Source organism: Miniopterus natalensis, chromosome 15 (genome assembly GCF_054644295.1).
Source record: "Miniopterus natalensis isolate mMinNat1 chromosome 15, mMinNat1.hap1, whole genome shotgun sequence".
Lineage (NCBI taxonomy): Eukaryota > Metazoa > Chordata > Mammalia > Chiroptera > Miniopteridae > Miniopterus > Miniopterus natalensis.
In genome coordinates this window covers 52,962,007-52,975,063 of record NC_142095.1, presented here as the reverse complement: position 1 = coordinate 52,975,063, position 13,057 = coordinate 52,962,007, and the positions used below count along the sequence as shown (strand labels likewise).

At 38.9% G+C, this 13,057-nt stretch overlaps 1 protein-coding gene across 1 annotated transcript in view; it reads left to right on the top strand.

Moving 5' to 3' along the window:
• SHQ1 (SHQ1, H/ACA ribonucleoprotein assembly factor) overlaps positions 1-13,057 on the top strand; it is a 107,449-nt gene that overhangs the window by 9,456 nt on the left and 84,936 nt on the right. Inside the window, exon 5 of the mRNA XM_087825138.1 lies at positions 8,922-9,034. Within this exon, the coding sequence (XP_087681264.1) occupies positions 8,922-9,034 (113 nt within the window). The remainder of the gene's footprint in view (positions 1-8,921; positions 9,035-13,057) is intronic.

Here is a 13,057-nt window from a genome sequence, read left to right as displayed (position 1 = left end):
TAAAAGCAGCAAGAGAAAAGCAGTTAGTTACCTACAAGGGAGCATCCATATGAACTTCAGCTGATTTCTCAACAGAAACCTTGCAGGCCAGAAGGGAGTGGCAAGAAATATTCAAAGTGATGAAAAACAAGGAACTACAACCAAGATTGCTCTACCCAGCTAAGCTATCATTTAGAACTGAGAGTCAGATAAAGAGTTTCACAGATAAAGAAAAATCTAAAGGAGTTTATCACCACCAGACCAGCACTACAGGAAATGTTGAAGGGTCTTCTTTAAGAAGAAGCTAATGAACAAAAGAATCTGACAAACAAAATAGACCCAGAGACATTGAAGCATACAACAGACGGTCCTGTCTCAGAGGGAAGGGGGGTAGGAGGGTGGGAAGAGATTGACCAAGAAGTCATATGCATATATGCATAACCCAAAGACAGACAATAATGGGGTGAAGGCCTAGGGAGGGGGTGGGAGTGAGGTGGAAGGGGTCAATGGGGGAAAAAAATGAGATACCTATAGTACTTTCAACAATAAAGATAAATTTAAAGAAAATTAAAAAAAGGAAAAAGAAAATGTATTCCTAGAATGCTGTATGCTGAAATTGTCGGTGAGCTACTAACTTAGGGTCTTAACTTTTTTAAAATGAGAGATAGCAATGAAGAGGTTTTTTTTAACTTCACCCGTCTGGGTAGAAGATGTTAAACCTGTTTCGAATTTGGTTTATTGCCTGCCTGGTGTGACTCAGTGGTTGAGCATCAACCTGTGATTCAGGAGATCGAGGTTTGATTCCTGGTCAGGGTGCATGCCTGGGTTTCCGGCTTGATCCCCAGCAGAGGTTGTGCAGGAGGCAGCTGATTAGTGACTCTCTCCCACTGTTGATGTTTTCATCTCTCTGTCCCTCTCCCTTCCACTCTCTGAAATCAATAAAAACATAAAAAAATAGTAGTAAAATAGAATGTGATTTATTATAATAAGACATTTGAGTCTACCAAGGAAAGGTAAATGACCTATGCTGTAGTCCCACTTCTACCTGTGTTTAGATTTGGGATACCAGACCAATTACTTGACTACAGGAAAGTTTCATCTCCTCTTAGTAAACTGGAGATAACTTTGTTCACCTTTTTATAAGGCCATCTAGAAAATCTAAGGAGATGCTACATTGTGTTAACTCTTTGAAAATAGCCATAAGATGCTAGAAACACCTCTGTCCTTGAAAAATACAAAATGCTTTCAAGATTCCTTAAAGGGAACAAAATTGGGATTTACTTAGCAAATAATGCTGATGAACTGTATTTCTTCTAAAACCTGTAACAGACACTTTTCTGCTGAAGTATGATCTCTTTGTTCTCTCTTCCTAATTACATTCCCTTCTCATCTTTGAGGTAGTAAGAATGGAGTCAGTTTTGTCTACAGCAGAAAATACAATGAATGAACCTTAGTTGTTTGGCTGAGAGCTGGTTTGTGGTCTGTTTTGGGCTTGCCTGTCTAAACCTATTAATGAATGTACAAGTCACACAGGCTAAGTGCAGATTTAAATTCAGATTGAAAGTGTTTTTTGAGGCCAGGGAACCTGTTTTTTTAATTGCTGCTGCTGTTGAGGGAAGACCTTTGAAAGGGATGTCTGCTGGAACGCCGAGAAGATGCAGGAATGCTGTAATATAAACCTCAGCCAAGTCCCTGTTAAGTCCAAAGTTTTCGCGTCTATTAAAATGTTTACTAAATAAGTAATTTAGGTTGATTTAAGAAAAAAGTTGTTATGAAATATTCTTTATATCTTTCTGAGTATCTTAACTAATGTCCCAAATCTCTAGGTACCTATCACCCAACTTAAAAAATAAAACATTACCAGAATAGTTGAAGCCCCTGTGTGTCCCTTCCTGGTTATATCCCTCTGTTTTCGCACAGAAATGAATCATTGAATTTAATGTTTATTATTTCTAAGCATTTAGCTCGATTGTCTAAAATCATTAAACCGTTCTTCAGATTTTAATGGAATGAACATTGTTATTCTAAGCAGTTTGAATTCATAATTCCCTTCAATGTAGGGGGAAAAAAGCTGTGCATATGACAAAACTCTAAGGTGATACAATAGTAATGCCACTAGTCATAAAGATATATAACTCCATGTGTGTAATACTGGGATCACAAAAAATTCTGAAACAAAGTTTTTTTTATATTTAGGTTGGTGGTAAAACCTGGTATGAACTGATTAGTCTTTTAATAGTTTTTTCCTCCAACTTAGTGTTCATATTTAAAAAATTTGTTGTGGAAACAGTAATGAAATTGAATGTGGGGTGCTGACCCAGACTTCTTAGAGGGGTTTATATAAAATATGGCATGTATGTATACCATCTTGCTTTTCTAAACTCTTCAAAGAGTTGAACCCTAAAGCTCATTTTTTTCCAGGGGATTTGGGTCACAGACTTGCACCTCCAGTGTTTACACAGCAGTGGCTGACAGCTCTTAAGTCTGTCCCGGTGCCAGACACTGTGCTGGGCTGTTGTGCCTGTTCAGCTTTATGTTATTGTTCCATCATGGCATCATTGCTATGATAGCTGCACATTTTACCAGTGGACCCTCCAATAGATATAGGTAATCTTTAAAGAATATCATGTTTTCTTACACGAATTAAATTTGAAGACTTTTGTGTCCTTCATAACAATGAAGAAATATCAGAACTTTAGAAAATCATGTGAACAGAGATGCCAAGAATTGAAGGCTGCCCTGTTTGCCCAACTGGTGTGGCTCAGTGGTTGAGTGTTGACCCATGAACCTAGAGGTGACAGTTTGATTCCTGGTCAGGGCACATGCCCAGGTTGGGAGATTGATCCCTAGTAGGAGGCATGTAGGAGGCAGTCAATCGATGCTTCTCTCTCTTCTTTGTTGTTTCTATGTCTGCCTTACTCTCCCTTCCTCTCTCTGAAATCAAAGATATATTTAAAAAAAATAAAAGGCTACCCCCTTTGAGATATTCACATAGATGTGTTTTATGAGATAGTGCTACAAAAATCTTACATAATTGGTATTACTTACAGAGTTCTTTTGCATTTACAGGTGCTGTATTTGTGACATTTATACCATGTGATTAAATACTGAGTGATCATGTAAGATTAACCAAATGACCCTTTCCCTGTGACTCAAGTAGCTAAAAGAAACGATTACTGCCCTAGCTGGTTTGGCTCAGTGGTTAGAGTGTTGGCCCACAGAATGAAGGGTCCCGGGTTCTATTCCAGCCAAGGGCATGTACCTCAGTTGCAGGCTTGATCCCCAGCCCAGTCAGTGTGTCTGTCTCACATCGATGTTTCCCTCTCTTCTTCTCTCTCCCCTTTCCACTCCCTGAAAAGCAATGGAGAAAATATCCTCAGGTGAGGATTAAAATAAAAAAATAAAAATTAAAAGAAAAACATTTACTGCATAAATAAGAGCGTTATGAGCGTCTGTTCTCATTTAAAATGATGTATTTAAGAAACATCATTTTCTCAAATAGTGATTTCTCTTAAGTTTAGAGTTTATGTAGCTCTACCTTTGGATGAGAAAAATCTGTAAAGTTTTGTTAACTACTCATATTTTACTAGTATTTTTAGTCTCTTTTTTTCCCTCTTAAATGAAAAATAGCTCTATTTTCTCTTATGGTAAAAGCAACGTGTAGCCCGGCCGGCATGGCTCAGTGGTTGACCTATGAATCAGGAGGTCACGGTTCGATTCGCAGTCAGGGCACATGCCTGGGTTTTGGGCTCGATCCCCAATAGGGGGTGTTCAGGAGGCAGCCCATCAATGACTCTGTCATCATTACATTTCTTTCTCCCTTCCTCTCTCTGAAATCAATTTAAAAAAACCATATTAATGCCTTAGCCTTTTTGGCCCAGTGATTAGAGCGTTGGCTTGGGGACTGAAGGGTCCTGAGTTCGATTCCGACCAAAGGCACGTATCTCAGTTGCAGGCTCGATCCTTGGACCTGGTCGGGTTGCCTGCGGGAGGCCACCATTTATGTGTCTCTCTCACATCTGTGTCTCTCTTCCTCTCCCCCTCTCTCTGAAAAGCAATGGAAAAAATATCCTTGGGTGAGGATTAAAAAATATATATATATTTTTAAAAAAGCAATGCAAAGGCATTATAAAAATATAATATAACAAAGAATATAAAACATACGTAATTCCAATACCAGGTATCTTCTGTTAATTGACAAATTAACTCTTTATGGTGGGTAGTATAATCTTCCATGTGTTGTTTTTTGTCTCCAACCATTTTCACAGGATTTGCTTGTGAACTTTTGTGTTTTACACTGATAAGAGGAAAATAAAAATATTTTTGCTGAAACAAATTCTTTCAGCATAACTCCCTTCTCTCCCCACATATATCCCCTTCTTCCTTTCCTTTCTGAAATTGCTCCCAGCCACCAGGGTACACAGCCTTTGGAAATCTTCCTTGGTTGCCCACAGTCAGGGCTTCACAGCTTCTGGCGGTGGCAGCTGCTAGCAGCAACAGCCCTGGAGTCTCTGGCACCCACCCAGTCATCACCAGGACTGCTGCTGGCAGCAGCTCCAGTTTGCTGGCCCTTTCCTTCCCTCAGCTGCACCAGGGACCTGAGGCCATTGTTTTCAGATCCACTGGTCAGATGTGCACACAGTTCTTCATTTTCTCTCTGGATAGTCTAGCATGATTTAAATCCTACATGATCTTTTCTTGGCAATGCCCATCTTTAAATACTTTTTTTTTTTTTTAAATCACGTTTGTCTTGCTGTAGTTTAACACTTCTCCTCTCTTCTTCCTTCCCTCTGGTTAATTGATGCTTCAGGTTTCTCTACCCCAAGCTAACTGCTTTTTAGCTTGTTCCAATTTTTCTTGAGGGTCTGCTTAGAACAGCGCTACTGCATATGATTGTGCCTAGGACAAGCCTGGGCTGGGCTGGCGCTGCTGTGGACATTCACATTCTGTTGGGCATTCGTTGCATAGCTATATGTGGAGGCCCTGAGTCCGGACGCAAGGGAAGAAGGAGAAAGGGAGCGAGGATGTCTGTTTCTTAACCATTTATCATCCCCGTGAGAACAAGGACCTTGTCTGTGTTTTTATTTCTAGATCTTCAGCACCCAGCACAGTGTGTAGCCCAGAGCAGGCCTTCATGCCTTATATGCTGCATGAATGATTTGATACTGAACACCAGGCAGAGTGCTGGGGATACCATGAGGAATGGGAGAGACCAGACCTCTGCCCTCATGGAACATTCTTTTGGGTAGCTAGACTGTCATTATGCAAACAACAAATAGACAAGATGGTTTCAGAAAGTGCAAGTGAAGGAAAAGGGTGGTGTGGTGTGAGACGCTCGGGTGCTAAGTCGTTTGACCAGGGCGTCTAGGGATGGCCCCTTGGAGGACGTGGCATTTGCACTGAGTCCTGAATGATGAGAAGGCTCCTTACTGTAAGTGCTTAGAGTTCCAGAAGTGGAAATAAGTCTGGTGTGTGGGAAGGTAGGAGGTGAGGTTGAAGAGCAAGATGGGCTTGATTATATAGAATTTTGAGCTGTGGTGAGAATCTGACTTTGTTCTCAGTGTGGTTAGTGTTTAAAATGCCTGGGGTTACTTCAATCCATTTATCCTCCGAAGTGTAGAATCATCTACAAAGACTCAGATTATACACTATTTATGACCTTATATTTGGTCCAGGTGAAATAATGAAGTAGGACATTTTAATCCCAATTTTTTTCCATTGGTACTAGCAAGTGAGGAAACTGAAGGGGAGGGCATATTTATATGCTCAGTAGGAAGTCAGCCAGTAACTGGAACAGCAATGGAATAGGGAGACAAAGAGAAAAGAAACATTATTGAATGTATCAAGCCCTGTACTTGACTTCACTGAATCCTCATGATAACCTGTGGTAGAAAGAATGACACCCCCTACCCCCTAGATGTCCACATGCTAATCCCAGGAACATGTGAATGTGTATTGTGTTACCTTATGTGGCAAAAGGGGCTTTATAGATTTAAGTCAAGGGCCTTTAGATGGGGCGATTATCATTGGTTATCCTGGTGGACCCAATCTAATCACATGGTCCTCATAAGAGGGAGGCAAGAGTCAACATGAACAAAGTGAAGGCATGTGATGATGGAAGCTGAGGGAGGAAAGACATTGTGATACTGGGCAATGGGCCAAGGATGAGCACAGACTGCTTCTAACATGGGAAAGCAGAGAACAGATTCTCCCCTGGAACCTTCAGAAAGAACCAGGGTTTGGGTCTGGTCTTCAGCACTATTAGAGAAAAAATGTGTATTGTGTTAAACTACTAAGTTTGTGCTAATTTCTTAGAGCAGAAAGGAAACTAATACCCAGCCCCATAATGGAGTCACTAGACTCATTTTAACAGTAAGGAAGCTTAGAGGTTCGGAGAGGTTGTACAGTTAGACTGGAGCTGGGTTTTAAATTCAGGCTTATCTGTTTTGTGTGTTTGTTTTGTATTTTTAGATTCTACATATAAGTGAAACCATGTGTTATTTCTCATTTTCTGTCTGACTCATATAAACAGAGACCAAAGAGGTGATTACTAGAGGGGAAGGGGTAGAGAGATGGATAAAAAAGGTGAGGGCTTTATAGTCAGTAATACTGTTATAAGTTTGCTTGGTGACAGATGATTACTAGAAATAGTGGGATGATCACATTGTAAGATAAAATGTCGAATCACTGTATTGTACACCTGAAACTAATACAACCAGTAATATAAGATTGTATACTAACTATACTTACATAAAAAAGTAAAAAATAAAAAAAAATCCAGGTTTGTCTAACATCAAAGTCATGCTTTTTCTACTTCATCAGGTTGCTTTCAGGATGTGTGTGTATGTGTATGCAGGGACCTTCTTGGGGCTACAAGGAATGAAAGCAGTGACTCAAGGATGCTGGGTAGAGGGACTTGGGGTCCATGGGCAGGAAATGGCTCTCAAAGTATTCATCTAGCTGAGGCAAGTCTTACAGGTACAGTATAACTCCTCCTTCAACACCTCCAGCAATGCTCTTTCCAGCTCTGTGGCTGGAGGAGCTAATTTTCAGCAGACAAGGAAGATTGGGAAGAGTGGAGGAAGAGTCTACGTTGCCCTGCTGAGGAAGAGATGCTTCTGGTGGATTAAACTCGAACTTTGAAAGTATTTCCCATGGTAACATTGCGGAGTGCTTATTAAATAATTTGTCTTAAGTACTCTGTGTTCAAGTTTATTATGAGTTGAATAAATTTGTGGGTTGCCCTGAGAATCTAACTACATTTATAATAGTATTTCTATAGGAAAATACATTCTAAGTGCCCAAAAAGTAAATTGCAAAAGAGCTTTTGGAATACACATTTTTATAAGTTTGGGACAGACAGATTTGTGGTTATTACTCAGAATGTTTATTTAGAAGTATTAAGATGTTCTGGATGTAACTTCCAAAAAGGTCTCTGGGCCCTTATATTGCATTTGAATGTGCTTAGATTAAATGTTGATACTACTTAAGCTAAATGGATTGTGGTAGGGATTAGAGAACTTTTTATTATGCAGACATTTTGGTTATGTGGGGATTCTGTACCCTAGTTTTTCCCTGAGTAATTCAGCATAGCTCATTTCATTGTAGGGATTTTGCATTACCATAGTGGACTTTAAGTCTGATTGTTAGGCACTATCCTGTATTCTACTTACAAAATCTGATTTAATAGTTTGCTGCACATCTCTTTACCAAATTATTTCCCTTGATTTCTTTTCAGCTAATATTCTTTAAGCTTTTTCTAATTTCTATACTTCTCACTTGGGGTTGGTAGTAGAAATGGGAGGTTGAAGAAAGAAAAAAGGTATAGTTTTAGAAATACTTTGTATGGTATAGGTTTCTTTACTTTGTAATTCTGATTAAAAGAAAAAAGACCATATGGTATCCTAGGCAGTTTTCCTAATATACCTATTTTCTATAGAATTTGCCTTAGGAAACATCCTACATATAAATATGTATGCATCTAGGTGAAGATGGTTATAATAAAGTAAAATATTACTTAGAATTAGATTTTTAATTTTTCAGATGAGAAGTCCTATACATCAAAATTGCTCTTAAAAATTCTTTAATCTGCTCATAAAGCAGAATGTATAGTGTTGTGTGTTTTATATAGTGCTCCTCGAGACCAGCTGAGCTAGAAATAGGAAAAAAACGAGAGGAAAGTCTGTGTGTAGATAGATGACTGATACTCAGATCATTCTGTCTGTTAAAAAATGATTAAAGAAGACGATTTAGGTGTACGGACAATTTGCACACTTCCTGAAGCAGACAGTCTTCATTTGGAGAACTGCGAAGTGGGGTGGAACCTTTTATAGAAGGAGGATAAAGAAGAAGGAGGAGGAAAGTAGAAAACACCTGATTGGGGAGGCACATAGTCACCCCTGCTTTGGACTGGAAGAATAAGAATCTAAGGACAGTGCAGAGCTGGCTTGACATTTGGGGATTGGCTGACTGAGTGAATATAATGCATTCCTGGCCAAGCAGAGTGTTTACAGGGACACGAAAGCTGTCGCCTGAGTTTTGGTTCGCTCACGTGGCACCGGGGTAGGCACTCCTCCATCTTGAGTCTACAGACTGACTTCAACTTGCTTCTAATGACTTTCAAACCTGTCGGAGTAAATGGGGAGTAAAGGAGAATTGAATGTTCCTGCCAGCTTACAGGCTTTATTCTATTCTGTTTTTTATGTTAACCTTTTATAGCCTTAATAGATCTTAAAATGTTTGTCCCAAGGGTTAAATGAGATAATTGTTTCCTGGCGAGTAGTAGGTGTTGAACAAACATTTGCTAGATTTGAATCAAAATGTCACAGGTAGTATCACAGCTTACTGATCAATCAGATTCTTCCTGTGTTTTGGCATTTTGTGCAAAATAGATTTGTCAGTGCTAAAATAAGAGAGCAATTATTCTTTCTTGGTGTCCTTAGGAAGAATTCAGTGAAATCATTGATATTAAGGATCCAGATTTTACTCCTGCAGCTGCACGAAGGCAGAAACGCCTGGCTGCTGAGCTGGCCAAATTTGATCCTGATCATTATCTGTGAGTACTGAGTTTTTTGACAATTAAGTAATTTACTTGATATTTATTTATAAATTTTCAGTGTCTTTTTAACTATGCTAGACATGTGCTTTTTGGATTCTGGAAATTAGTGATGGCTTAGGGCCTAATTGACATTTGTATTAATTTACCACTCTAAAAACCTCTGTGATGTTTGTAGAATGTTGCTGCTTAGCAGTTCATTCCAGCAGAGAACTCTTTGTTTTTTCTCCAGCCTTAAAGATAGAACCCTGAATCTGAGCATGTTTGCACTTTAAGTAGGCTTTTTGTTGTGATTAACTGTCTTTATGAATTTGAATCTACATTTACTGCATTTCTTGGCTGATTCAGGGTTTTCCTAACAGTTTCATCTACAGCATCAGTAATCAAGTTTCAAATTAATAAATAATTAATTTTTGTAGTAGGATATAAGTAATCTAATTTTTGCTGTATTTATTACCCACCTGCATTAATTGTGTCTTTAGCCATAGTGCATCTCTGTCAGGCTTAAATTTGCCCAAGGGACTTATCTAATAAATAGGTAGGTAAATAATCACTTGAGGAGAGACTGGATGTGTCTCATTGGCTATGAAAGCAACACTTCTTCCAAGGAAACTAGTGTCACCTGGCCTCTATGGATGCTGGGCTGTCCTATTGTAAGTTGACTTAGCCCTCAATTATTATTCTTCCTAAGCTCTGCCCAACAACTTCTAAACTGATATATATTCAGCTATATTCCCATATAGTTTTTATATTTCTTTAATTCTTTAAGCTTATCAAGTGCCCTCATGTGATTATTTCAGTTTTCACAACAGCTGGGGAAAGGAGGTAAAGGGACTTGCCCAAGATCACACCACTACTAAGTAGCTTGGCCAGGACTTGAAAAAGAGTCTTTCCATTTATAGTTTTGTATTTTTTTCATTTATACTGTTTCAGTTTAAATAGTCCCAACTGCTTTTGCTCTTATGATTAACATTGTATCTCCTGTGACATAGTTGGAGACCAATTGGAATGGCAGAAATATATCTTGTGATGTGCAAATGCATTGAGTAATGTGTCGTGATAAATGGTTGAACGTTTCCACATCCTAAGGAAAACTGGTTAAGAGCAGAGTGTGTTATATTTTGGAGGACATCTGAGAGACTCAAACCCATTTACATTGCTGTTTCTAATTACCTTTTATCTCTCCAATTGTGGTCTTATAGGTCCACTGAAGAGTAATTTCAGGAAACCTGTTTAAATTTAGTCATGAACAAGCTTGAAGAGTGGGATCATCAGTTAAAGGCTCTTTGTGACTTTTCTGATAGCCATGAGACTTTAGCTATTGTGTTGCTCATTTTTTAAATTAAACTTATTGGCATGACTTTTGTTAGTAAGATTATATGTTTCAAATGAACAATTCCGTGACACCTGTACTGCGCTGTGTTTACGGCCGAGTCCCAGCCCTCTCTGTCACGTGTGTCTACCCCTCTCCTCTCCCTCCTCCCCCTTCCTCTGGCAGCCACTACTGTCCTCTGTGCCTATTTTGTTTCTGTTCATTTGTTGCTTCCTGATTTATAACCCACGTGTGAGTGAAAGCATGTGGTTCTTTTCCTTTTTCGTTTGACCTGTATCACTTAGCGTAATGCTCTCAAGATCCATCTGTGTTGTCACAAAGAGGAATCTCATCCTTTCTTATGACTAAAATTTTTTTTTTTAAATATATCTATTGATTTCATAGAGAGGAAGGGAGACGGATAGAGAGACAGAAACATCAATGAGAGAGTCATTGATTGGCTGCCTCCTGCATGCCCCCAACTGGGGATGGAGCCCTCAATCCGGGCATGTGCCCTGACTGGGAATCGAACCCCGATGCCCTGGATCCTGGGTCGACGCTCAACCGCTGAGCCATGCCCGGCCGGGCATGACTAAAATTTCATTGTATACATGTCCCACATCTTTATCCAGTCATACATCAGAGGACACCTAGGTGGTCTGCATGTCTTGGCCACTGTGAATAATGCTGCAACAAACATAGAGGTACATATATCTTTATGAATAAATGTTTTCAAATTTTTTGAATGAATACCCAGGAGAGGGCTTGCTGGGTCATATGGTAACCACTGTCTTCTTATTTTTTTGAGAAGCCTCCATACTGTTTTCCATAGTGACTGTACCAGCCTGCATTCCTATCAGCAGTGAATGAGGGTTTCTTTTTCTGCACATCCTCTCCGACACTTGTCACGCCTTGTCCTGTTGATAACAGCCATTCTAACAGATGTGCGGTGGTATCTCGTGGTGGTGGTGGTAGTTTTTTTGATCCTTACCTGAGGCTTTTTTTAAAATTGATTTTAGAGGGGAAGGGAGGGGGAGGAGAGAGAGAGAGAGAGAAAAACATCGATGTGAGAGAGAAACATCAGTTGGTTGCCTCCCTTATACACCCTGAACCGGGATCAAACCCAAAACCTGGGTATGTGTGTGCTCATGGGAATTGAACCCTTGACCTTTCAGTGTACAGCACGTTGCTCTAACCAGCTGAGCTCCACTGGCCAGGGGCCCATTGTGGTTTTGATTTGCATTTCCCTAATAGCTAGTGAAGCTGAACATCTTCTGTCTGTTGGCCATTTATATGTCTTTGGAGAAGGGTTTGTTCAGTTCCTCTGCCCATTTTTTAATTGGGATGTTTGTTTTTGTTGTTGTTGAGTTTTATGCATTCTTTATATATTTTAGATATTAGCCCCTATTGGTGGTATTATTGCAAATATCCCATTCAATTAGTTGCCTTTTGTTTTGTTAATGGTTTCTTTTGCTGTGCATACGCTTTTTAGTTTGATTTGCTCTCACTTCCTTTGCCTTTGGGGTCAAATTCATAATATTCTTTCTATGACTAAGGTCCATCAGTTTACTACCTATGTTTCCTTCTATGTAATTTATTGTTTCAGATCTTATATTTAGGTCTCTGATTATTTTGAGTTATTTTTTTTATATGGGAACAGACAACAATCTGGTTTCATTCTTTTGCATGTGGCTTTCCAATTATGCCAGCACCATTTATTGAAGAGGCTTTTTTTTCTCTGTTGGGTGTTTTTGACTCTTTTGTCAAAAACTAATTGCCCAAATACATGTGGGTTTATTTCTGGGCTCTCAATTCCAGTTCATTGGTTTATGTGTCTGTCTGTTTGTTTTTTGCCAATACCATACTCTTTTGATTATTGTAACTTTGTAATATAATTGGAAGTCAGAGAATGTGATGCCTCCAGCTTTGGTCTTTTTTCTCAGGATTGCTTTTGCTATTTGAGGTCTTTCATGGTTCTATACACATTTGATGATTGTTTTTGTTCTATTTCTTTGAGAAATGCCATTGGGATTTTGATGGGGATTGCATTAAATCTGTATATTGCTTTGGCTAATATGGCCATTTTAACTGTGTTGATTTTTCCAATCCATGAACATGAAATATCTTTCCATTTCTTTGTGTGTCATCTTCAGTTTCTTTCAATAATGTCTTGTAGTTTTCAATGTATTGGTCCTTCACATTCTTTGCTAAGTTTATCCCTAGGTATTTTATTCTTTTTGTTGCAATTGCAAATGGATTTTTCCCCCCTGAAATTTTATTGTTAGTATATAGAAATACAATGGATTTTTGTGCATTGATTTTGTATCCTGTTACTTTATTTGTTTATTGTTTGTAATAGTTCTTCTGTGGAGTCTTTAGGTTTTTCTATGTAAAGAATCGTGTCATCTGCAAAAAGTGACAGTCTTACTTCTCCATTCCCAATTTGGGTGCATTTTTTTTTTTTTCTCATGCTGATTGCTCTGGCTAGGACCTCCAATACTATATTGAATAACAGTGGTGAGAGTGGACATCCTTGTCTTGTTCCCGACCTTAGAGAGAAAGCTTTCAGTTTTTCACCATAAATTATATTAGCTGAGGGTTTGTCATATATGACCTTCATTATGTTGAGGTACTTTCCTTCTACACCACTTTTATTGAGTGTTTTAATTATAAATGGATGTTGTATCTTGTCAGATGCTTTCTCTGTGTCT